Source organism: Amblyomma americanum, chromosome 10 (assembly GCF_052857255.1).
Source record: "Amblyomma americanum isolate KBUSLIRL-KWMA chromosome 10, ASM5285725v1, whole genome shotgun sequence".
NCBI classification, from domain to species: domain Eukaryota; kingdom Metazoa; phylum Arthropoda; class Arachnida; order Ixodida; family Ixodidae; genus Amblyomma; species Amblyomma americanum.
In genome coordinates this window covers 18,036,856-18,063,034 of record NC_135506.1, presented here as the reverse complement: position 1 = coordinate 18,063,034, position 26,179 = coordinate 18,036,856, and the positions used below count along the sequence as shown (strand labels likewise).

General features: G+C 48.1%; 1 protein-coding gene across 1 annotated transcript in view; it reads left to right on the top strand.

Moving 5' to 3' along the window:
- Positions 1-26,179, top strand: part of LOC144106371 (prolyl 4-hydroxylase subunit alpha-2-like) — a 49,018-nt gene that overhangs the window by 9,031 nt on the left and 13,808 nt on the right. Inside the window, exons 2-8 of the mRNA XM_077639151.1 lie at positions 16,781-17,023; positions 17,718-17,893; positions 20,715-20,879; positions 21,648-21,808; positions 22,810-22,855; positions 22,967-23,073; positions 25,618-25,788. Coding sequence (XP_077495277.1) covers positions 16,827-17,023; positions 17,718-17,893; positions 20,715-20,879; positions 21,648-21,808; positions 22,810-22,855; positions 22,967-23,073; positions 25,618-25,788 — 1,023 coding nt within the window. The 5' untranslated portion in view covers positions 16,781-16,826. The remainder of the gene's footprint in view (positions 1-16,780; positions 17,024-17,717; positions 17,894-20,714; positions 20,880-21,647; positions 21,809-22,809; positions 22,856-22,966; positions 23,074-25,617; positions 25,789-26,179) is intronic.

The following is a 26,179-nucleotide window of genomic DNA, read 5'->3' as shown; positions in this document are numbered from 1 at the left end:
TCTATACTAGCTTTTCGACGTGGATGGCCGTCCTTGGCTCACATTCTTTTTTTCTCATAATTAAGATGTTGCTTCCAAGGCCTGGCCAGTCGACAGGTTTGCTTCATTAAGCATACGCACGCAATGCAATTAATAACTCCAACAAACCCGGCAGATCAGAACGCTACCGAGCGGCATATAGCCAGCCAACCTAATTCCCAGACCAGTCGAGCCTCATCCTCGGGTCCGTCCATGGCCAGTCACCTAAATGGCGCCCGGCCGTCGCATCTCGCCTCCAGATAAGGTGCATTACACACACGGTCACCTTGTGCGCTGACTGGCTGGCCGAAGTAGGCATCTCAGCGCCCGCCTCTTGGGTTCCCCCTATAGATCCCCACCGAAGAGATGGTCCGGGCGGCCTTGGCGTTCTTGCTACCCCGTGCAAAGGCTCGTCCTGCGACATCCGGTGACGCTCAGGGGCGAAGGGACGCCGGCCAAAAAAAGTGGAACACTAAGCAGAGAAAAAGAGAGAGGAAGGGGACCGCGAATACGGCGAACGACCTCGGCCACAACCGACGGACGGCAACGTGCACGCAACAGAAAGGGGGGGGGGGGGGGGGGGGGGGCGTGTGACGACGGCATGTGTGTGCGAAGCCGCGAGGTCTTCTTCAGGACGGGGTAGGTGCGCGATGACCCCCCACTGTATACGCAGGTATAGTACTACGCCCTACGGACGGCGCACGCCATGATGTGCAGCGTAGAGTACGCGTCGTGCGTGACGCAAATTTAACGGGGTTGTGTGCGTGTGTTTGTGTCACGCGCACGCTACTGTCGACCTTCTTTTCTCTACAGACGCATATATGTATATACAATATATGCGCGTGAGCCTTGCCCCGATTTAGTTTAATCCTACGATAAACTACTACGCGAGTGAGGTTGTCAGACTTGGCCGTCTCTCTTTATATGCGGTAGATAGATAGATGAAGAGGAGGAGGGAAAGACAGGGATGTTAACCAGAAAGGGGTTCCGGTTGGCTACCCTGCACTGGGGAAGAGGGATTAGGGGGCTAAAAGGAGGAAGAGAAGGGAAAAAAGGCATAACACACACACACACGCACAGCGCTGTCACAATTTGTCCCTCAATCCAGTCGCTCTCAAGAAGGCAAAGAGTGCCTTGTATGCCTTGAGGGCAGTCGACTGCTGTGGCCACGGACCGAGGATCTTTTTCTCTGTTAATGGGCGAGTATCGAGGTGGTCCAGGGCACAACACAGTGTATGTCTTGCACTCGCAAATGCAGGGCACTCACAGAGAAGATGAGCTATGGTCTCCTCACAACCACAGCTTTCACAGGCAGGGCTGTCGGCCATCCCCATCCGGAAAGCATAGTGGTTGGTAAAAGCAACGCCGATCCATAAAGGGCATAACAATGTTGCTTCGCGACGTGCTAAGTTACGTGGAAGGCGAAGGCGCAGTTCAGGGTCCAGTGCCTTGAGGCGGAGGGTTGCAAAACTCTCCGTGTTCCACGCTGAAAGTGTGAGCTCCAGCGCCAAAGGGCGAAGCCCACACGCAGCGTCAGGTCTTGATGTTGGGATCTTCACTGGAAGTCCGTCGTTGTGAGCAGAACGCGCAGCCGCATCTGCCTGGTGATTACCGTCAATACCACAGTGTCCTGGCAGCCATTGAAAAATGATGTCATGACCTTTGGATACGGTGCCGTGGTACAGTAGACGGATCTCAGCAACAAGTTGTTCCTGCGACCCGCGGCGTAGCGCAGCTTGCAGGGCTTGAAGGGCTGCTTTAGAGCCGGTGAAAACCGTCCAGTCATGTGGAGGTTCCTGACTGATGAACTCTACCCCAGCCCGTAAGGCTGCGAGTTCCGCACCAGCTGAAGATGTTGGATAGGTCGTCTTCACTTTCATGAAGATGGATCTGGCCGGTATCACCACCGACCCCGCAGAACTGGCCGAGTGAACTGCTCCATCTGTGTAAATATGTATGCGGTGACTGTGGTAAGAATGCAGGTGATTCAATGTCAGTTGTTTGAGAGCGGGTAGTGATACACCAGCTTTCTTCGTAATTCCAGGAATATAGAGGTGAACCCGAGGTTCACGAAGACTCCATAAGGGTGAGCACGGTCTTGATGCAGGGGTGAACTCCGATGGAAGATATGCGCGATGAGTTTCAATGACTTTGGCGAATGCAGTACGCGGCCTAATTATTGGGAGTGTTGCGAGGTGATGACAGGGAACCCGTGTGAGGTGCCGAATATGTGTTCTCATGGTGTCAACAGCAATGTATGTAGTAACAGGATGTTCCCGGGCAACAAGAACAGTTGTTGCTGTTGATGCACATTTAGGCAGTCCAAGGCAGATACGGAGAGCTTGCGCTTGCACACTTTGAAGAATCTTGATATTTGTCTTTCTAATGGAACTGAATATCGGAAGACTGTACCGCATGTAGCCCAGAAATAGGGAACGGTACAGTTGCAGCATAGAGCAGCATATATGCGGTAGACCGCTGGAAATGTGAGAGCACGCGTGCACTGTCGGTCGCAAAAAGCCCACAGAACACGCAGAATATATACTTGGTGCAGGAGATGAAATTATTTTTTTTTCTCGCCTGAGCACAGACGGAGTGGCTGCTTATGACATAATCGCTGCAAGACTAATCTCGCCCGCATCCCCAACACCATTAGCGATCACCACCATTAGGAAGAAGCCCGGACTTCTCGCGGCATAGAAATGTGTAGCGTATTTTGAGTCGACCTACGTGGTCTGCCCTTGCACACGTGACCATTGCTACAAGGCTGCCACCGGCCAGAAGAAAGTTTACTTTTTCAAGGCTCCCGTGCTCCGTAAACTTTTGAAGCCGACTGCACGTAGAGAGCCGCGTTTAAGTGTCAAGCAGTTCTCAATCCCCTTCCGTCCACTTTCGCCCCTGCCTGTGGTCAGCCGCCCTTCATGTAATAATTAATTTCGTTTCCCGTCGAACAGTTCGTTAAACGGGATTCCTATAAAGTCGAGGGCTCTGGGCTACATTTGTACCCCTTAATGTATTTTAATCTTGCACTCAGAACTCGCGAAAGCGGCATTTTAGCATTTCGCCTGCGCAAAAGAAAAGAAAAAAAGGAGGGGGGGGGGGAGGATTTTGCGGCCAGTCCTAAAACCGGTTACCTCGTTCTCAAACGCAAATTAATAGTTGTTGGGCCACAGGAATGGTTTGGTCACGTTAGGTTTCCGGACATATATGCTGCTCCATCTATAGGCCAGAGAGAAAGGGAGTGCGTTACAGGCCAACTCGAAGAGCTGCCCTGGTTATCGAACGGAAGTGGCCGACTAGTTCAACTGCATTATTGGTCTGTTTATTTAGTGACGCGCACTCATTCCAGTTTCGGAGATACCAGCAAGAGCGCTTTTTGATATAGTTAAAGCGCCGCTGCACCGCCTCCCAGTGCATAACACCACGCTTCATTTGCTAAGTAGTCCAACATGCCTCCCGAAGCAAGGGTGTACCAGCGCCTCATTAAAAATGGCTGACCCACAGGACACAGTCCAAGCCTGCATGTGGTTCAGTGCTGCGGCTTCGAGAATTAAACGGTGTGCGCTTGCCATCCTAATTTTAACCGCACGCGTTCTATGCATATTCAGAGATCGTGAGCGGCTGGCGCGTACGCAGGCATCAGTCATCAAGGAATATCAAGCATTTCCCGCTTCCTGAAACATCGCTCGTGGCCAGGGCATCAGCCGCTAGGCCGTCGCTCGATGTACATACTGCTTCATCAACGCCTTCGTCAGGCGCATTAGCTCATTTATAAGCTGCCGACGGAGGAGCCACGTAGAAGCTTGATTGTTGGCTGCGTGTGCTTGAATGCTTCGCTTTGCGCACCTCTGAGAGGAATATGCACCATAAGAGATACCATAGGGAGGGACATGCTAGCAGAGAAAACTTTAAAGGACTACAGACACCTAATAGAAGAGGATGTACCTTTTTGTTCTTGACAAAAAAAGCATTGATTGATTGATTTTATTTCGTGTTTTCTTATCAGCGCGTGGTTTTCACCTACAACCGCTAATAACTATATAATTAAATTTCTTCTCTCATGCCGTTTCGGTTTCATCAACCAACCGATGCATAGCTGTGACGTGCAGTTGATGTTCAGGTCACGCGAGGAAACGAAAAAAAAAAACAGCCATATAACTGCTTTTATGTCCTTCGTTGTATTTGTAGCTATTGAAGCAGGCTGGTTTAAGTGCTGTCTATAGCGAGTTAAAACTAAGTACCAGCGTTTATAATGCCGTTTGTTCGCACGTCACTTGACGTAAACATCAACTACACTTCACAGCCATCGTTCGGTTGATGAAACGAAAACCGAAACTGCGTCAAATTCAATTATAAATTATTTCGCGGTCGTAGGCAAATGCCACCGGGTGCTCTGTGTATACCAAAGTCTAGCGCATCGTTTTAAAGAAGAAAACACGTAAGCAAAAATTTGGTGTTTATAGTCCTTTAAGGGTTGCACCTCAGATAAACGGAAATTGATGTTGGGGGGGGGGGGGGGGGGGGGGTATTGCAATCAAAATGGAGCGGGCTGAAATGTCAACCGAGACGTACAGATATCTTTGGAAATTAAGCATTTATCCAGTTACCGACGTCGCCGCTGCATTCCTTCAACAGTCTCAAAGCCACAATTCTGCGAAGGACGCCGAGGCTTAATTGCAACGTCATTGGCGGTGTATTGCTTCGTGACTGAAAACCTACGTTCTTTCTCGTTTTGAGGGTTATCCCGATAGCAGTCGACTGCATGTTATCCACAAATGGGCATACCTGGATCCAAGATACCGTCATCCACAAAAGCACGCACTTGGATCGAAGATAATGTTATCCAGGCAAAGCTCAGCCGTGCGAGCCAGGGTGGCTGTAACCCTCCTGACCTTGTGTGGCAATGTCGTCTAGAAGGGACATTTCGTATGGTGAGGTCTTTGTAAAAGAACGAAAAATAACCCCATATTCATAGACCTCATGCTGGCTTCTTGATCGCGCCGTAGAAGGGAAAAACACCTGGAGAAGACCTTTCTCTTTCTCTCTCTCTCGTCAGTCGTCACCCATTGACCGTAAAACCAAGGGCCGCTATAGATGCCACAACTGGTATCAGCTTATCAGGGGTCGAACCTGAGTTTATTCGCTAATTATAAAAATTAGTTGTTAACCAGTGTCTGCGCAGCGACTGATTACCATATTCACGGCGCCGACCAGTTATAATGCGTTCTTGAGCGCCAACTGCTTTGTGAACTCGGCATTCGATAAGGTGATGCCTTCTGGCCATGTGCCGCATACTTCTAGCCAGATACGGCAGCCAAGGATCCAGCTTTACTGGCAAAATCAACACACGTTTTAATATGCTCGAAGAATCCGGTACTAAAAGAAAATATTTTAGCTCTCTCCTTACACGACTGTAATAGCGCGCGAAGGAAAAAAAAAGCAGTAAAATGGCGATTGCCGTAGGAAGCCGCGAAGCAAGGGGCCAGGTCAAGCGAATGAATATGAAAGAGCGAGCCTCGGCAGCCGGGCAAAGCAAAAAAATAAAAAAAATAACTGCGCGAAACAAAACCAGGCAGGGCGCCAGCCTCTCTACGTCCGTCCGGTACGGCGCATGGACGCGGTTGGCCGGGGTCAAGCACGAATTCGTTTCCCGTTGATAATGAGCCAGATCGCGTCGTTGGAGGTCAGCCGTTGCATCAGGTCCTTACGCGATGGGAGCTTGCCACTCAAAGCCCGAGCCCTTGCAGCAGGCATGCGTGCCGGACGTCATTGGCCTGGTGTATTTGTTCAATACCCTAGGGTATACATATCGGCGACCGTTTTTTTTTATATCTTCCTGGAATAGTCCGACATACTGAGCGCGCAGTACTGTATTTGTACCATATGCAACGTCGCTAGAACGCGCCTGGCGGGCGGTTAATGTCTATGTGCGCGCGTGCAGTGCTCCGGTGTGATTGCACTTCAAAGGGCGCCGACGGTAATGCGTGCGGAAGGCGTCAATGAGGGCGAGTATTGGTTCTCAACACGGTGGGTACAAACGGAAGGTCTTCAGAGTCTATGAGCGCTGCTGAGGCAGTGGAAGACACTGCAACTGCGCACACTCAGAACACAGATCACGTTTCAGTTAATCTGCCAGCATCACTGGACGTGTGATTTGCCTCCCTCTTGGAGCCGACCCTTCGGGTAGCGCAGTAGGTGAGGTTATGAGGAAAACTATACAAGCGGTTGGCATTTACTTATTATTTTTTTTGCGCTGCATGTCCGTGTACTGTAAAGATAGCTATATATTCCAAAAACAAAGCCGAGATGCATAAAAAATTTTCTTCTGTTTCTTTATTTTAGCTTTAATTATAACTCTGTACTGCTTTCTCTGTGCGTTCCTGCATGTGCTTGCCAGTTTGGTCTGCCCTCGTATCCAGCGCTATTCGTTAGTTGCCGGAAAGTGCCTCCAGGGGCGCTCAGAGCCACGATTTTCTGAAGCAAATTATAGGATTAATGGCGAAGGCCGAGAGAATATTATAATTATTTAATCTTGCCGTAATCAGTTTTCAGCAATTAGAAATCAGTAAATGCAGGTAGAGCATTAGTGGAAGGGGGTGATCCGTCTAAGGGGAGGGTTACTATAATTTTTTTCCTATCCTAGTGGTTGAAGGGCTCCCGCTGCATGCATACCGCTCCATTTACCCCTCTAAGTGTGCAAGCTATTTCGTTTCATACGTGTCGTTAAATCTCACCGGAAACATTACCGAAGTAGGAATGAGCAATTACAAGCACTAAAACATGCCTGGACAGATTCGAATGAACAGAGCTACGTTACGGCAGGAAGCTGACGGAGCTTTCTGCCTTCACGTCGCTCCCTCATCCCTTCCCTTACGGCGCGGTTCAGGTGTCCAACGATATATGAGACAGATACTGCGCCATTTCCTTTCCCCAGAAAACCAATTATTATTATTATTATACAACCAGAACTATAAAGGGCTCTGATGTCAACGTCGCCGGTTTTTCCAGGCGTCACCATTCTATACAGGATGCAAATTTCTACTTCCGACAAACACAGCCACTGCAGAACCATGCACCAACCCGAAATCCAAGCAGAGGTCCAAGAACGCGGCTCCAAATTGAAACCGCCGGCGGCAAAGAGCTGGCGCTTCAAGACGGAACTGGAATGTTTGCTCTCGCGTTGGTCGGCGGAAAAGGTTGGCGCCAAAGTGGAGACCCATCGGTGCTTTCATTGCGGGGCAGCTCATCCGCTTAAGCGACGGCCACTTCCCTTTAATAATCGGTTTTTGGGGAAAGGAAATGGCGCAGTATCTGTCTCATATATCGTTGGACACCTGAACCGCGCCGTAAGGGATGGGATAAAGGAGGGAATGAAAGAAGAAAGGAAGAAGAGGTGCCGTAGTGGAGGGCTCCGGAATAATTTCGACCACCTGGGGATCTTTAACGTGCACTGACATCGCACAGCACACGGGCGCTTTAGCGTTTTTCCTCCATAAAAACGCAGCCGCCGAGGTCGGGTTCGAACCCGGGAACTCCGGATCAGTAGTCGAGCGCCCTAACCACTGAGCCACCGCGGCGGGTCAACCACTTCCCTTCGCAGTTACCAATTTTTCGCCTCCTGCAGTGCGTCGCTTTCCATCGAGTGCTTCTTTCTTTTCACCCCATCCGCGCCATCTTGTGTGGGTCAGCTTCCCAGGACATGCGAGGTCCGTACTTTTTAGGAGCAGTTTCTTTCCTGTCTGTCGCCCACCGCCGCTGTCTATCCACCTCACGGCGACAGCACGCAGCACTGTCGGTTGGCCGGAAGCAAGTCAGTGGGTGCACTACTTGACAGACGACAACAAGAACATTTGCGAGAGTAATAACGGCGCCAAGCATGGAGGAAAAATGGCGCCAAGGGGAGGCGCGGGGTGGCGAATTTGCCGGGCCGCACCTGATTTGACGAGCGCTTCCTCGAGGTCCTGGTAAGCAGGAGGTGTCCTGATAACGTAGCCCACACGAGGCCCCCTCATTGGTTACACTCTTAAACGGAAAGGAGTAAAAAAGAGAGTGAGCTGTCCTCCAGCGCACGCCCTTCTATAAAAGTGTGTGCGCTGGAAGGGAGCTTACTCCCTTTTTACACACATATAGGTGTATTCATGCTTAGAGCGTAGGTTTGAGGCAATTTTCACGAATAGCTCTCGCCCTTCCGTTTTGCGCATCTGATCTATAATACCTTTGTGAAGATCAGTGCCACATAGACAACATGAATACCGAAATTTTCCAGCGGCACGAAGCAGCTTACCCTGCCAGTAACAAAAACCCGTAAGCTGGGTATCACTTCCAGATGGATTCTCCCTGTCTGTACCCTTGAGCCGGAAAATAAACCGACGTGTTATCGTGACATCGACTCGACATCCTCTGTTGATTCGCCCCTCCAGCTACTCAAAACAAGCGAATTTCGCGACGTCCCTCAAGTGTCCATCATCCCTGCAGACACGAGGCCTTTTTTTTTTTTGTCTGCGCGAAAAAGCCTGCATGTTTCTGGCACTGCGCTTGGAAGGCCAACAATGTCGCCCTTTTCTGGCGCTGTGTTATCTGTTTCTTCATCCTACACACGGTGTGTCTCTCGAACCGCGCTGTGCGCTTCATTATGCCTAGAAGATCGTTTCGATATCTGCAATAGTTTAGTTCCTTCATGGCCTGTGTGCAACCTAAAAGGTGTAAGCCGTTAAGCGTTCACAACGTAAAAACCATAATGGTGTTGCTGTTTTTTCCAAAGATTTTTAAAGCTCTTGACATAATAAATGCGCAGTGTGACATAAATAAATGTTAGCATTCAAGCGCATTCTGAATTGCCAAAAATTAAACGACTCTCTAGTTTAGTATCTACAAATATCATTCTCACTTGGTCGTTAGTTTCTTTCCCAGTACTAATTCATTTGCTAGTAACAGGCTATCCGATAGCCTCGTACGCAGAGATGCGGATCCCGCCGACAAAAACATGTGGCACACAGTCTCCATGCCGTTCGGCCTGGAGCCTGCGATGCGGAGGTCAACAGACGAGGAAGTGACCCGGCGGTCTCACCAATGCAAAAAAAAAAAGACAACAGTACGCACTCATAGTAAAGCCAGCCCATTCATCGCCCATTGTCTCGGCAATTGGTCGGGGAGCGACTGCGGCTATCTCAACCCTTTCGAGATGGCGATCCGCCTCGTCTCGCCCGAACCGAATGCTCGAACACGTCACGGCCGAAGCAAACAGATACGACATTGCAAGAGAAAACCGTCACGACAAGAGGCACTTCAGGCCAGCGGCAGCAACACAAGATGACCCCCCCACCCCCCACGCACACACGCACTACTCGTGGCTGTCAAACCGAAACGGCTAAACGGCTTAGCAACAAAGGGCAGTCAATGAGACAAGCGATCAGTGGGGCCGATCGTGAAGCGGACACTCCTCCGTTGAGATGGCCGCGTCTGATTGGCGTAATGGTGTCGGAACTCTGCCCCTACCCCCCAGAGCGCGCCGCCATGCGCGGACCTGCTCGCGAACACCCCAAAACGTGACAGACCGCTACGCTCGAAGACCCGAGTCTACTCTTCTCAAGTGTATGCCTGCAAGGACGAGAGGACCATCCGACCGACGCGCCCCACTGCGGTGGCCGCGGTGGTGGCCGCAGTGGGGCGCTTCGGTTGCATTGGCGCTGGGAAAGGCGAACCTCTGCGTATGTGTACGGGTTCAGCGGCGTGTTTACCTCGTTATGCGGGCGGGTCGCGCTTATTACGGGTTGCATGTTCGGTAGGGAGCGTGCACGACCGCACTACGGTTGGCCCTGTAATTGAGCGGAACTGCGCACGCGTGCTCGTGTGTATGTGTGTGCGTGGTTCGATACGTTGTTCGTGCGTACTCGACTAGCTGTTTCTGTGGCGGTCAGGAAGTGGCTATCACGGTTTGTCGGAGGTTTATCGGAGTCGGATGCTGAAGCATGAAAGACTACGCATTTGCACGGTGAGAGAGGTAGAAGTTAGGAGTGGCCCGGTTGTTGAGGGGGGCGGAGTTTAGCTTTTTTTTGCTTGCGTCACAATGATTACAGACGGGTGGAAATGCAAATGCAGAGGTGAATAGTGGGTCGGTCGGTTCTCACGGTGGTAAAGAAGGTCCACAAGTTGCTAACTGCGTCTCGTGGTTCAGGTGCAAACGAAACACTAGCTGTTTAGATATGATCTATTCAACCATCCGTGCCACGGGTAGACGGCGGAACAAGAACTTTTCTATGCTGCTAACAGTGCAGGCATATAGTTCAATAATACTGTTCAGTTCATCTTTAACCCGTTCGTTCATTTATTTGTTCGCAGCTCTATTTGATCCTGCTTCCTAAATAATTTGCTCCGCACAGCAGAGTATGTAGTGTCCTGAAAACAATACTGTCATGTTTTTTTTTTTTTCACTATAAGCTCAGAAAAGTTTTACGGAAAGCAAAGCCTTTGAAAAGTCCCCTGGAGAGTTACAGATGACGTCGTGCAGTTCTTGATGATTGAGGGGTCATCTGCTGCTTAGTTCTTGAGTTCTATCCGACTGTAGTGAAAAGACAGAAATTAATAAATTAGCGACATTCATTAATTGATTCTCCTACGTAGAAACAGCGCGATTTGTAATTCGTGCGTCCTAGTGCGTTTGAAGTACACAAACTTGATTTCGCTGCAATTCGTCCGACCACTAAGTAACTCCTGCCTGACGCTCTGAGCCAGTATTTGATGATTAAGTCAAGTATACTAAGCCATTGAACATTAAATTATTACCTGGAGTAAGATAAGTAACCCCTTGAAGCTTTTGGTCTGACTCGTTAATGCGCGTGTTTCAGCTGCTTCAAGGGGTGTACACCATTTGCAAACAGTTTAGAATTCAAGGAGTTTGCTCCTAAGCCGTGTTATGTGGCTCGTTATGCATGGTAAGAGTCCCTAATCTCCTGAAGGGGAGATGAACTCTCGTCCTCACCTATCCGAAAGTTGGGGCTTCTATGGATGCTACAAGACCCCCACTATGCGACTTAGAAGCAAGTCTCCCTGGGCTGCTTACTTTTGACAAAGGCTGTACCTATGAATTTAGCCTGCGTTGCTTAGTCGATTTATTCTCGCAGTCACATCTTTGCCGAAAAGAAAAATAAAGCCAAAAAGATAATTTTCAGAAGACTTGAGATATATTCAAACACAGATTTCTTTTCAGGGAGAAATTGTTTATGAACGCAAATTGTTCGCATATAGTAAGATTGCGCCGTAACAATCAATACAGCCGAAGATCTCGCCTCGGGTCGCTTGTAGTTTCTTTGTTATGTGTTGTCAAAAACGAACCCCATTGGTTTTCTAGGGCAGCCTTATATACTCTGATCGAGCACAGGGCAAACTTTAAGAGAAAGATTTTGCTACGCGTCGGAAGATTAGGTCACTCTAGTCAATACGTTCATAACAGTACCTCACAATATTCCACAGCTGCCTCACAATTATTGTCAAAAACGTACCCCATTGGTTTTCTGTGGCAATACTCACTACTCTGTCTGAGCGCATGGACTAACTTTAAACGCAAATTATTGCTACGCATCTCATGGTTATATCTATTCCCGTGAAATATACACAACAGTATCTTACACTATTCCTCAATTGCCTGCGAATTAAAAGCGATGTTCAAGAAATCTGGACTTGTCGCCACCGTCAGTCGAGCTTGGTGTACTGCTGGAAAAATTCCGCCCCAAAAGACTTCCAATGATTGCTGTACGGCACCATCCGTAGTTATATTCATCAGCTATAGTTTCATAATCTCTCCGCTCCACCTGACTCGCGCCCACCGCCGAATGCGCTATTCTTTATTAATGGACCATAGGTTGACAGTTCTGTGCAATACAGTTTTTTCCCGCGTCCTTGTCTTCTTTAATTTCATTTAAAACATCATTAACTTCTTCTCGGTCTTTTATTCATGCTGCTTTTCCCCCCGTAATATTGAATATGACATTTTCATCTCCATTGCTTGGTGCGTTGCATCCATTAGCAACAACAGTGCTCCCAATATATGCTGATTACCTCCTAAATTACTCAACTATTCCGAATCAACAGCTTACTCACGTCGAATCTTTTCTATAGACTGAGGCCGCGCCGACCACAATAGTGTGTGCGGTAGCGGTGAAAGGACAACAGACAATGAAGCCTCCTGGAACCCAGCAGAGCCGATGGAGCGACTGCCCTAGAAAGAGAATACTGTGCACTGTAGACGCTATACCAACTCTTTTCTTTCGCCAGCCAACGTGCCATTGTGCTCTCGAATGACGTCGGCTGTCCTTGCGCGAGCGGGGAATCGTCTCGGATTGATTCATGTCGGATGCTGCGCAGCGCTGAACTCGATTTTTCCGAACAATAGACCAGATGTGTCCGCTGCGATGTCTCAATCCGAATCGACAGCGTTGTCAGCCTTCTTCCGCCTTGAAAGGGAACTGCGTATTCTCCTGAGTGGATAAAAAGCCCGAAGAAAAGTCACTCTGGGACGCCTTAGGGCGAATCGGAGCCAATGGCTTCCACGTGGGACATGGTCGCGGATGACGTTGTTTCGGTCACTTAAGCGTACATGCGTGTTAGGGACTCGCGTCCTTCAGAGCAACGCTGTCAATGGAAAGTGGAGAAAAGTGCTACGCTTGGAACGTTGCAAGTACAGTTTCTCGAGCGGCTTACGGCAGCACAAACAAAGCTAAACAATGCCGCAGCCGGTAGTTTCCAGAGGTAACTCTTGCACGAAAGTATGGACAGTGCAGTTGCTGTCTTTTACTGTCCGCAGCGCAGCGGTTGAGCGTTGCATACAGTTTTGAAGCCAACTGTACCCTTGTCACGCTTGGCACTCTATACCAAAGCAATGGGAACAGCACGGTGAATCCTCCACGTTGAATTCCTTTACATGGGCGAACTGCAGTTTCGGCTCAAAAGTGCATTTCATATCCAGCAATTCTGGACAGAAGCATTTTTCAACAAAAAACAGTTTATGAACGCAATTTTTTCATATAGTCTAAAATTTCACTATAGCAATCAATACATCCGCAGATCTTCCATCGACAGGCTTGCATAGAAGAGCTCAACGTTTTTATTATCGTCAAAAACGTTCCCTCGATCCCGGCCGCGGGGGTCGAATTTCGATGGAGGCGGAATTCTAGAGGCCCGTGTACTGTGCGTTGTCAGTGGACGTTAAAGAACCCCAGTTGGTCGAAATTTCCAGAGCCCTTCCCTACGGCGCCCCCCATAGCCTCAGTCGCATTGGGACGCTAAACCACCATAAATCAAATCAAATCAAATCAAAAACGTTCCCCATTGGTTTTATATGGCTGTCTTAACTGCTCGATGCGAGCGAAAACTAAAAAACAGACTTTACTACGCATCGAAAGAATGGGTCATTACCTTCAATATTTCCATAACAGTTACCTAGCAATTTTTCAATATTTCTGGAAAATTTTCCAACAGACAAATAAAATTTGCCCTCATTCGATAGGGCACCGCGTTCAAATCATTAAAAGACGACTCTCGCCGAAAAAGGAGATTTTATAAGCTATAAAATACTGAAAAATCGACATACAGGTGTCGCCATCAGCGGCTGATTTCGCAATTAAAATGCTCACGTCGACACCGATTCAGCAACGCGGATCCCAGAGGCTACGCTAACTCACCATTCTCTTCAAAACGGTGAAAACGTCAAGAGTATAAATCGATTTGCGAGAAGAAATTTAAATCAATTTTTCATTAATAACTGTGTGTTGCTGCCGGACAAGCATCAACATGCCTAGAAAGCCAGAAAATCAATTTTGAAGCGAAAAGCTTCACTTCGCTAGGTAAAGCAGTCTTCGGATATGCAGCACAACGACCTTGAACGACTTTCAGCCCAACCAAGGATAGCCGTGTATGACCACATGTGGTACAGTTATGGTGGCGAACCTTTGACCCATGACCTTTAGTTAAGCTTTCACCTTTGACATTGGTTGACCTTCCGGTTGACCTTTGATCTTAAGAACATCCCATGGGGTGATGTGAAGCCACGTGATGACATCCGATGGGGTATCGTAAGACCATGTGATACCATGTGATAGCCACGTTGTCGTGTGGGTACATATAGAACGGCTGTCAGGAGCGTGTTAGCGTAGCTGCCATGGACGAGCTTCAGACGCTTAGCAAGCGTCCTTGCTTTGCGCTGAATTCCAGGGTTAGCCAAGTTAAGCCACTGCCAAGTTTTTCATTAGGAACATTAATTGGATGGAGTTGTTTACAGTTAGAAAGTGTGCGTTCGAAAAGAAAAGCTCAGGCGATAGTGCGTGGTGAGTACTAGTGCTTTATAGACTGCGTTTCGTAAAAGCTGAAGAAGTACGAAGGAGCAAAGTTTGGAGGTAAGGGGGGGGGGGGGGGGGGAGTAAAGTACGCAGCAAGAGCAACACACGGGCATTAAGCAGTACCATTCTTTGGTTTTGTGGATAGTTATCCGGCATTGATCAACATGAGAGAAGGCGACCGAAATGCGATATCAGAACGAGTGCCAACCCAGGCCTTATCAGCGATAACCTGTAGTAAGCTGAGACATCATGATCGTGAGCGTTCTGAGCACCGCTTCGGTGGCCTGTTGTCGAATACGAATTAAGTGTGCAGTGAACCTCCGCCCACATTCACGACCGCCACACAGAGTTCCTCCACGACAAAAAAAAAGTATTCCGTTGTTAAAACTTGTTATCTACACAAGCTAATGACAAGCAACAAAATTATAAGCTCTAGAATTTTGATACCCAGCTTGTTTAATAAAGTCAAACATTAGAAAGCTGATTTCGTTTGCTGTTGTGACTGGCCACGGAGTAATACAGGACGCCGCGGACCGCAGCCAAGTGTTTACAGCTGCTGCTTTTTAAGTTGTATCCTACTGTTATAGCTATAGAGAGTCCGCCCCGCTTGGGGGAGGTGCTGGGTTCGATCCCCAGTGCTGCCGGTGTGTACAAGGCCTGTTCAACGTGTTGCCCGCATTATGAGCGGCGAAATGCTCACAATACTGTTGGTGAGATATTTAACGTCACCAGTCTACACTGCCACGCATGTTCAGCGCCATTTCAGTCACATTTCAGGTTTATTTATGCAGTCATCAATAGGATTCGTTTTAAACACTCCAACGCCCTCACCTTTCTTCATACTACTTTTTTTTATCCTTTTCTGCATCTCCGTATCTCCGACCACCAACACCTGCACGGCGCACTGCCGACTCCTACAGCGCACGCAGCAATAGGCCTCCGTGATTCGCGACGCTTCCGCATACAGAGCGAATTCAGCGCGCGCGCCGAGACCTGTTCCGTGTGCCGGTCACATCCACGGTAGCTTTTAGTGTCGCCATGTGTCGCTCCTGGGCGCCCGGTTTTGGCGCCGAATGTCGTTGCCTGTGCCGGCGACCACTTTTCCTTTCCACGAGCGCGGAGCATGGCCCACTGCGGAAGGAGAAAAAGGAATTATGTCTTAGACCTGCCGCATTCCTCGCCAGGCCGTGTATCGAAGGCGAGCGCGTTGGCATTGTTTGCTCTATCCGCGACGACTGCATGGACGTGGTGCACGTATACACGCTTCCAGTGTTGCGAAGAACCTCCAAGGAAAACCCTATAAAATTAAAAAAACACAAACAAACGGAATTTATATCAGTGCGGAAAGGAGGTTTGCGTTGTTCCTTGTTCGCGAATTCTAGGGCTCAAAGGCAGCTGATTGCGTACGAGGCAATGAAGACAAAAATAGGCAAAAGCGACGTTAAGCCTGTGCTGGAAAGACATGTTCTGAGAAGACGGGTTGGCGCATTTTAGGCAACCGCGGAGAGCCTATCCTCGCGGCTGCTGCTGCGGTCTATCGCACTAAATAGGGATAAAGCATTTTGTTTGTTTGTTTGTTTGTTTGTTTGTTTTTATTGCACGCGGCGGTCACATCGGGCCAACCAAAGGCGTGTTAGAAATACAACGCAGCAAATACTACTGTGTCGGAGCATTTAAGTTAATGCTACGAAAACCTGAAGATGGGATTTGAGGAACAATGAAAAAATAAGAGAAGTCCATGGTTTGTCAGAGCATCTTTGTTATCACAGCGCGCCTCTTCGCTTGCATCATCCAAAAGACATCTTCGCACGATTGCAATTAACATAGTGCGCAAGATTTTCCGTTGGCTCATCATTCATGACAGACAACAAAGGCAGATGAAGTGACTGACCAGTCACATCAATCGGGCCGATAGCAGAGGCAACCGGCAATCGCAGACCAAATAGGGAATTCCGGAGTGTCCAGCCAGTACTTATAAGTATATAGCAGCCAATCACGGCTTGTTCTGCAACCACTCGATCGTTCTCTTTGTTATGTCAAGGACGATGTCAACGCGCTATTTTTCAATGTTCAAAGCTATGCGCCACGTGGTGTCAGTCAGGGGAACTATGCTCGGATACAACTCAAGACCGAAGCAGACAAAAGGGTTATAGTCCCCTCCCTGTGTTTTCACGCCACTCCTTGCATTGTTACGCTAGGGGGTTCCTGAGAGTCTGCCGACGCCATTGGCTGGAAGGGGGCCCTTTGGCGGGGAAAGGCCGCTTCGTTCTTGAGTTGTATCCGCCTATAGAAGCTCCTCGCCCGAATTTCTGGTGATGGTCATAAAGACTACCTGAACGAGGTTCAAGTGACTTTCCTGCCTATTTTCCTTTTTCATGTTTCGGTGTAGCTGGGCTAAAGATTGTTGACGAAGATGTATTGCGTTCACCCAGGTGTTTCTCTGGCTACCCTGCGGACCGTCTCATTCCCGGCCCGGCGATGCGTTGCCGGCTACTCCTCGCGTCGCTCACAACACTGTGGGTGGCGTCTCTGCTCAGCCCTGAGTCGGTAAGCGCGGGACACATCTTCTCTTCTGTGGCCCACATGAACGACCTGGTATCCCTGGAGCGGAGGCTGGTCTACAAGGTCGGAGACTTCCTGCACCGCATGGAGACCAAGCTCGGGTACCTGCGCAGGTGAGGACCATTCGCGTCTTCGGGAAATGGTGTCTTCTTTCGTGTTGTTAGTTTTCGTCAAGGTGCGACAAAACGTGCGCAAGGACACAAGAAGCACGCGGAAAAAAAGAGGATAGGCGCTAGCCTTGTATACATTATTGCATTTCCACGTTCTTGTGTTCTTCGGTTCCTCTGCTGAAATACACACTCTACCGAAGTGCATCGTAATTTTCAGTTGTAATATTTGCATGTGCGAAACTCTACATGTTGTAACACTGCACATGTACGTTGTGTTGCTGTGTCAAGTGCACTATAGGGAGATGACCGCATCAGGATCACTGCGCCTTTTACCCTCACCCTCAATATGCATTCATGCTTCGAATAACGACAACCTATTGTTTATTACTACCTAAATACAAGACTGTCGTCAGTATACTGTGTTCTTTTATTCGTTTGTACTTGCACGGAAAATATTCATGTGTTCTTGCGCTCCTTTTTAATGTACGGAAACACTGGACTGGCCCCTGTCATGTTTTCCTGAACGCCTGCCGTGTCGTCATACTCGGCGCGTGCTGTCTGTTTGACTATAAACCAAATTGACCAACCCAAACTATTGGTTTTAGGGTTCTAATCGAACGTATACGTCATCCTGAACGTTTGTTTTCCTCGACGGTCGTCGACTGTATGCGCGCGTGTGCCGTCGCGTCGAGCGCAGTTTCCTGAACGAGTACTACCAGACGACGGCCTCCCAGGACCTGCAGCTGACGCACTCTCCCGACGTGGAGTACGAGAGTCGTACGGCGAGCCCCATCGACGCGTACACCACCATCAAGCGGCTCTCGGTCGACTGGAACGAGATCGTCCACCAGTTCAGGGAGCCGGACTGGATCGGTGAGGAACGACCTCGTCTTGTACCCCTGTCACACGGTATTCCTCGAAGGCCTTTCCCGCAAAGGCACCTTTTTTTCACCAAAGGAGCGAAAGCTTAAAGGAGCAGCGACGCAGTTACACGGTGCGGCCCAAAGATGAAACAGTCGTTCAGGCTTAGCACCCGCTGCTGTGCTCGAGGCGGCTGAAGTGAGTGTTTTAAAATTAAAGTGAGGTGTTCTGTTCATTCGTTGAGCTCAGAAATTTTTTTTATTCTGATAGCTTCCTTAAAAGTACTGCAGCAGCCACTCTCATCAGCAGCGGCAGGTTTTGTGTATTGCCTCAGCCACCAGGGGCACTCGGTGTTGCTGCAACACTTTAACTGCCTCGAAATCTGGGCGCGTGTACCGTCTTCTCGCGTTCCTTGTGTTCGTCTCTTTCGCGCTGATTATACCGTTAGTTACACGAATAAACCCCAACTCGCCAATTCCTTGCCGTACAGACATGCCTGGTGCACAAATAAGCGCAAATAGTAAATGAAGGTAACGCGATCTGGCGCCCGGAGCCAGTCACGCTTTCAGCCTTTGTCCTTCACTCTTCGTGAGAATCCCATGGGAAGAAACGACAGCTGTCGAAGCTGTTTTATGCGAGTAGGCCTCTTTCCCGGCAGGCAACGTGAAGGGCCTTGAATGCACGCACACAGCTACTCAGGAAGCAAAAGAAAGAAAAAGCGGGTGACGTCACGCATTTCCGTGAAGAAACACGCGTTCCTGCCACGGCATGGGCCACGGCCGTCGAAGTGGCGTCTGGGAATCGATAAAGTGGGCGTGCCGCACCTCGTCTTTACGACCTCCTAACGGCGCCAAGCTGGCCTCCGGGGCTCAGTCTATCTTCATTACTAAAGCCGTTCGTACCTGGGCCTCGAGCATCATCGAGTCAGTCAATGGACTTGCGTGGCGAGTGATGTTCGTAAAGCATCCGTCCCAAGTGCGGGTTCGATACTTTCAAAAACGGTGTCTGCCTGTTAGCCAGTATTGGCGTACGTGTTTGTTTTGCGTAATGGAGATTTAAGTGTGCGAGCATTCAGACCGTATACAAAGGTTTCATTGTTAGATTGATGTCTCTGAAGACCTGCATCCTTGACGCTAACATTCTTATCTGGCTCCCGGTGTGTAATCTAGCTGATTCCTCGGTCGGTTCCAGCTACTAAATTACGCGGCTCTCATTCTAAATGACGCTTAAGTGACATCTAAGATAAATCAATTCAAATTGATGACCTGCTGGCGACTGTGGCATTCGAGGACGGCACTGACTTCGGAGGACGGCACTACCCACTTTGATTTGCTCTGAACCCGAGTGTGAAGTGAGAGCCGAACTGTTGTTAGCTCTTCCTGCCGGACATCACCAAATGCGTCGTGTTGTCTTGTTGCCTTTCCCCGTTCTACCCATTCGCATACCCAACGATCACCCTATCTTAATGATGTCGCAATTTCTTTGGCCAAAGCGCATTTAAGCCTCCACGCCCTCGTGTTTTCCGATAAGTATTTGCTGACAGTCATTTGCCGGCTCCCGTCATCAGCCTGCTTTGGTGGCGGCAATCATCATCGTGAATGAATGCGCATGCGCGATGAAAGATAATAGAAGGTAGCGTCTAAAATATTCGCTCAAACAGGTGGCAGAGATGCGGTTGAAGTATTATAAATTTACTCGGCGGCATACCAATCAAAAGGCACGCCTGACGTGTGCAATACGTCCAAGTATTGTTAGTTAAGTCGAGCACAATTGATTCATTGCTTCCGGATGGTGCTGTGTTCGCGTGTGGATATATATATATATATATATATATATATATATATATATATATATATATATATATATATATATATATATATATATATATATATATATATATATATGCAGGCAAGGTAAAGGAAATGAGCGACTCATTTCACAAACTTATGAAGGGAGCCAACAGTCACCGAAACCAAGGTGCATAGGGGAGTGTTTAATTTTTTTATATGTAGTGCTGATAGGTGGGATAATAATACTTCGATTATTCTATTGCGTAAATAAAATTACTTATAAAGCAGCAGAAAAAACAGCCATGCCGCCGGTGGGATCCGAACCCACGACCTCCGAATATCGCGTCCGGTGCTCTTACCAACTGAGCTACGGCGACGGCTGTCCAATCTGCTGCTCTCGTGGGTATTTATGTTTATTGGGCGTAAGCGAAACTTGAAAGTGTTCACCAGCGCCACCCTCGTCCATAGCGGCGGACGTAGCACGTCCTGTCATACCGCGAGTGTGACGTGGAACGTCATCTAACGGCGAGGGCGGAAACTGTGCGGGAGCCCTCTTATGCTACCTATGGCATCAAGACTGCCAGAACCGACGTTAAGCTATTAGCATAAATACCCACGAGATCAGCAGATCGGACAGCCGTCGCAGTAGCTCAGTTGGTAAGCACCGGACGCGATATTCGGAGGTCGTGGGTTCGGATGCCACCGGCGGCGTGGTTGTGTTTTTCTGCTTCTTTATAAGTAATTTTCTTTACACGATAGATTAATCGAATTATTATTATCACACTGATTAGCACTACATATAAAATAAATTAAACATTCCCCTATGGTTTCGGTGACTGTTGGCTCCCTTCACACACACACGCACGCACACGCACACACACACACACACACACACACACACACACACACATACACACACACACACACACACACACATATATATATATATATATATATATATATATATATATATATATATATATATATATATATATATATATAACATGTGCACATTCATCAATATTTGTGCTCGCACCTTGCAGAGATTGAGCGCCTGATGCTGGAGTCGAACGACACGTTCCCGCGCCAGAGCGACCTGCTGGACGCCGGAGAAGCGCTGATTCGCATCCAGAAGACGTACCGGCTCAACCTCACCGACATGGCGCGGGGCGTCATCATGGGACACAAGGCCACCGCACATCTCACCGGTATTCGATTTCCTGACCTAACCTAACCTAACCTAGCCTAACCTAATCTGGACAAGAGAGTTCCCGTACTGTGTCATGTCTCTCCGCAGGTTTTCAGCTGTTTCTTTACAATGTTTACAGTGTAATCCTGGCATAATGAGACCTAACGTAACGAACTAACCTAGCCTATCGTGACGTGACGTAATGTTCGGTTGGAATCCGGCATGATATATGTATGACAGCAAGAACTGACGTAACTTGATGGTCAACAGCAAGGCAAAATATCTTTATTTATGTCAGCGTGTGGTCCAGGAGACCTGTCGTTGTTTGCTGGATTACGAGATCCCAATGTACCCAAAGAGAAAATATGAGGACACGCACATATTTCTATACTTAACACAACAACGCCTTACGTAACTAACTGTGGTTTCAAAGTCGGAACTTATACGTAATTCCTCTGTCATCGTCATAATGTTCAACGACACAGCGCAGCACAATTGTTATGCAAAATGAGGGTGATGGTTATTAGTCACCATCGCAAATCGTTCAGCTAATAGCGGTTTTCTTGATATTAGCATTTTCCTCCATAATCAGAATGTAAACAAGTTATCTGTTACTCATTGTGGAACATAAAAAATACTATACAGAAGAAAGTTCCGTAGTCGGAGCCTGTGGTTGGTCCTCTTGTTTTAGTAAAGTAAGCAAATACTACACTTATGTACATACATGGCAGGCAGTGTAGCAGATATGTTCACAAAACACGTTCTCTTCCTTCGCTCCGATGTGCAGCCCGGGACTGCCTCTACTTCGGTCAGCTGCTGTACAGCAAGTCTGACTTTGAGCACGCGACCAAGTGGTTCGAGGAGGCGCTCACGAGGCTTAGTCTCGAGAAACACCCTTCTATCACGCCCAGGACGGTGCACGCTTACCTGGCCAGCAGTTTGGAACAGGTACGTACGCTCGACAGTAGCACGCCGGGATCGGAGCTATGCTAAATCAAGATCGTAACATGTCTATTGAGGTAGTGGAGGAATCTGGGCACAGAAGACGTTGTAAGGAAAAGAGCAAATCTGGGCGAAGGCCTTGCTTTGGCGCCCTTCTGCTGTGCTCTACTATCACCTGCTTTGCTATTAATGACCGTGTCCAGCATCATGAAGTGTCCGTGTCCTGTATTTGCTCTACTACCTGTTAGTTCATTTACTGTACTGTCAAGCTTCTAACGAGTAACACTCAATCTGTAATCTATACTTGACTTTACCTGGGGAGGAAGCTCTTCTCTCTAAAGACTTGGAATACGATAGACAGTGTCACACTACCAACATAGCATAGCAGCACACAATATTTGAGGAAGGACTTTACACGGTCCTTACGCTGACACCTAAGTATAGAGGTAGAGCAATCCTCGTAGGTTGTGCAATTCTGACAACTTATGCATTCCACACTGATTAAATATGTTCGCCCATATGCTTGTCTGGGCTACAGTCATAACGCTCTAGATTTATTTGTTTTTAGCATATCATGAAAAGTGGCGACTATGTTGTGTGCATAATTAATTGACACTAAATATTAAATAACCACATTTTTTAGGGCGTTTAACATGCTCAAATGCTGCATTATTTACAATTACTGTTTTCTCCTGAACAAATGAATACCAAGACATGCACTTGTACTAACAAAAAGTTCTGACCATTTACTGTGCTGCTGAACTTACTGTGCCTTGGTATATATTTATAAGAGAAACTAGAAATTTTTATAATTATTTTTAATTATGTTGCTGTTGATCAGAGCTGTTAACTACCCTGTTCCATTGCGCACGTCACTGATGACTTCGGCGCTCAAGTGTGACCCATATGCTGTGTGATCGCTGTTTAATCGCCAATTTATGCTACGTCTAAGAGAGCGCGCACTCATTAAGCCCAACCACGAGTCTGATATGTACAGTCTTGCCTAGCTGGAGGAGCAGCAGCGACTGCAAGAAGAACAACGCTACAGCACGGGTGAGTTGTCTCGCCCTCTTCCTCCATTATTCGCTTTGTTCGTTATTCACTGCCTTAACCTAACGCCTTGCGCTTCACTTGCCTTTGCTTGCATGCGTCCGCACACCCAAGAAGGTTACAGGGAAGTCCGCCAGAGGGCAGTTCCCAGCGCCAGTGTGCCTTACGCTGAAGGATACCTGGAGGCATACAACAACCTCTGCCGGGGAGACAAAGTCCGGGTAAGATTCTTGAGGGCTCTGGAGCTGAGCTCTTACCCAGATTTCCACACCTCTATTATCATAACGGAGCCATTTTTTTTCTGCCATAACGTGGTTCGCTTAATCTTCCTTTTTTTAAGTCACATTAGGAACGGCAATGATATTGCCGCGAATCTTTGCAGTGTTTGTTCATTCTTCAAAGCTGCCGACACGCCGCTTTATCGCTTTGTTTGCGACGCAAGACGCGGCTAGATTTATCTCGATTGATCGCAGCCAGGCAGAGCTGATTCTACGTTGCTCCAGAATGTTCTAGTAACTTTGCACGCTTTATCTCGAAAGTTCGCTATCAGCTTTAAATTGAGCACGGCCGACAGCGGCGGAAATTCTGTTCGACGACCGCCGATCAGGCTTGTCGCTTCGCCGCCGCCGAGTGATTCAGTCCATTGTGGGCGCAAGTCAGCCCAATAAACAGTTTTCTGTTAGAAGAACTTTTGTCCGTCTTCATGGCTCCTTCGACTGTCATCACCACACCGTGACAATATCCAACCAACGCACCCATCAGCCAGTTCTTAGCAGTAGCGATTTTCAGGGCATACATAATACTGAGCATGAGTTTATCACATATTTGCCGTTAGAAATTGAAAGAGGACACCAAATAAAGCCTGCAATAGTTGTATCGCTTCCGGAACTGCTTTCTTAAACATATGAACTGCAGAAACGGGGCAAGTAAGAATGCATCCCTTACGTTCGGTGAAAATTCGGAACTTGCTCTACTGCGATTCCACCTGAGTGAACTGGTGCAGAACAAAGGAAATTGCAACAGCAGGATATCGTGATACAGTCGAAGCTCAGTAAGTCGAACTCGAAAATAAACGAAAATTTTTTCGAAATAGACGGAATTCGAAGTAAACGGAGCCAAAGCGAGTTGTCTTCAAAGCGTCGTGCTGACGAGACCGAAGCCTCAGTTCGAATAAACTAAGTTCGACTAAAGCAAGCTCGGATGAACGAGGCTCGCCTATGCATTTATCTACTAACATTAATACCTTTACAACATGATTTTACAAGTGGAAGTTAAACAAAACCATAGGAGCTTCAAGTCCCCATAATACCCTATGCCCCATAAAAAGTAATGTGCAGTATGAAGCGCCCAGTGGTCAATTAAGGCGCGCAATGGCGTCTCATGGCGTGATGATGTACCTCCTACTACAATTATTGACTTCTCATGAACTGCTAGCTCCTATGCTCAAGTCGGCTGGCAGCTGCTGAAGGTGGCTTAAAACGTAGCCCAAGCTGTAGAGACAGTTTTATTCACGTCAATTCATGCAGTACTGCAAATGGGAAGGTGCCTCGACGTGGGCATCGGCACTTAAAAGCATGAAAACACACAAAAGGGCTATTGTGGCCACAGGGCAGTGCGCGCACTCGTGAGCGAACTTTGGTGAGCCTCTGTGCATTCCTCGAACACACGGGCTTGACGTCCCGTCTGTTCTCCGCCAGATAGTTACACGCAGTGACCGAACGCTCCGCGAGTTCTACCTTGAACGATTAATAACTGGACGCCCCACTCCAGTTGTAACCTACACAGTGCTGTGCGCGTGTGTTTTAATTCCTCCAACATCAGCTAATCACGCGCACAACCTGGACACATTTCTTATTGCGTAAATAGTTTGTACATATTACTTCTCCCCCTATCCTCTCTTCCTGTCCCCTCACCTCTTTCGTTTCATTTCTTCATTCTGCCTGCTGTCCTTTATTTCCGCCGCCCCAGCTCAGGTGCTTCAGTATCGATGGCAGATGCCGGGGCTAGCGAAAATCTTTTCCTTCCTTTTTACTATTATTTTAATAAAAAAACCACTACCAACAAAAGGGCCATCACTCATATATTTGCACTTTCTCGCTACCTTTCGCGGTTGTCCGGCACCCAGGAAAGGAAAGGAAATGAAATGAAAGGAAAGGAAAGGAAAAGAAAACGAAATACCGAGTGGAAGTAGTCCAGAATTTGTTCACCACACTGTCCACATTAACGCGGCACATATACATGTGTCCCAGTTAGCATTTTGTATTTTTGTCTGTCCGTTATCCAGAGAGCATAGTGTAAGTACAGCCCCGGCCGTAATATTACGGAGCACGCTTTTTCTAGCAATAATTATAATTACCTTATACAAGCTAGCACACGCCGCTCGTGAGCTTGCGTATGAACCTTAAAAGCCCTAGTACCTTCTCTACGGAAACAATTGGAAAATAAGAGAAGGGAGGAAGGCGAGAGTGATAGAAGAATGATAGAGGTGCCGTAGTGGAAGGCTCCGGAATCATCGCAACGCGCGAGAAATTTTCAAACGCCGAAGCGGAAACCGTAATATTTTGGTCTCACCTGTACGTATAAAAAGTTTACCCTCTAGAAAGACTGTCCATAATTCGAGATGTCCATATTAATGTGGCACGACTGTGATCAGCTGTAACGCGCTGCAAGATATACGTGGGGTAAAATGTCCCGTTGTGTCCCTATAGCGCCGACCTCAGTATCATTTTCATTCGGATATCTCACTCATGTATTGACGACCACAGAATGCGACTGAGGAGAAGGACCTCCGCTGCTACCTGAGCGTCCCGCACCCCTACTTCCGGATCGGTCCCGTCAAGATGGAGGTCATGAGCCGGGACCCGTACATCATCCAGTTCTACGACGTCATCTGGCCCAAGGAGATCCGCGCCCTCCGCAGCATCGGAGACCCCATCGTGAGTCTGCGGATCTTCCTTCCCTCACTGTCTGCCCCACTCGCGTCCATTAGCCCATATAGCCGCGAATATTTGTACTGTTTGTTTTGAAGCGAAAAGCTTCACTACGCTATAGGTAAAGCAGTGTTCGGGTAGGCAGCACAACGACCTTGAACGACCTTCAGTCCAACCAAGGGTAGCCGTGTATGACCATATGTGGTACAATTAAGGTATCGAACGCTTGACCCCTGACTTTGACCCATGACCTTTAGTTAACCTTTGACATTGGGTGACCTTTGCCCTTAAGAACATCCGATGGGGGTGATGTGAAGCCACGTGGTGACATCCGATGGGGGTGTCGTAAGACTATGTGATACCACGTCATAGCACATGGTCATGTAGATACGGAACG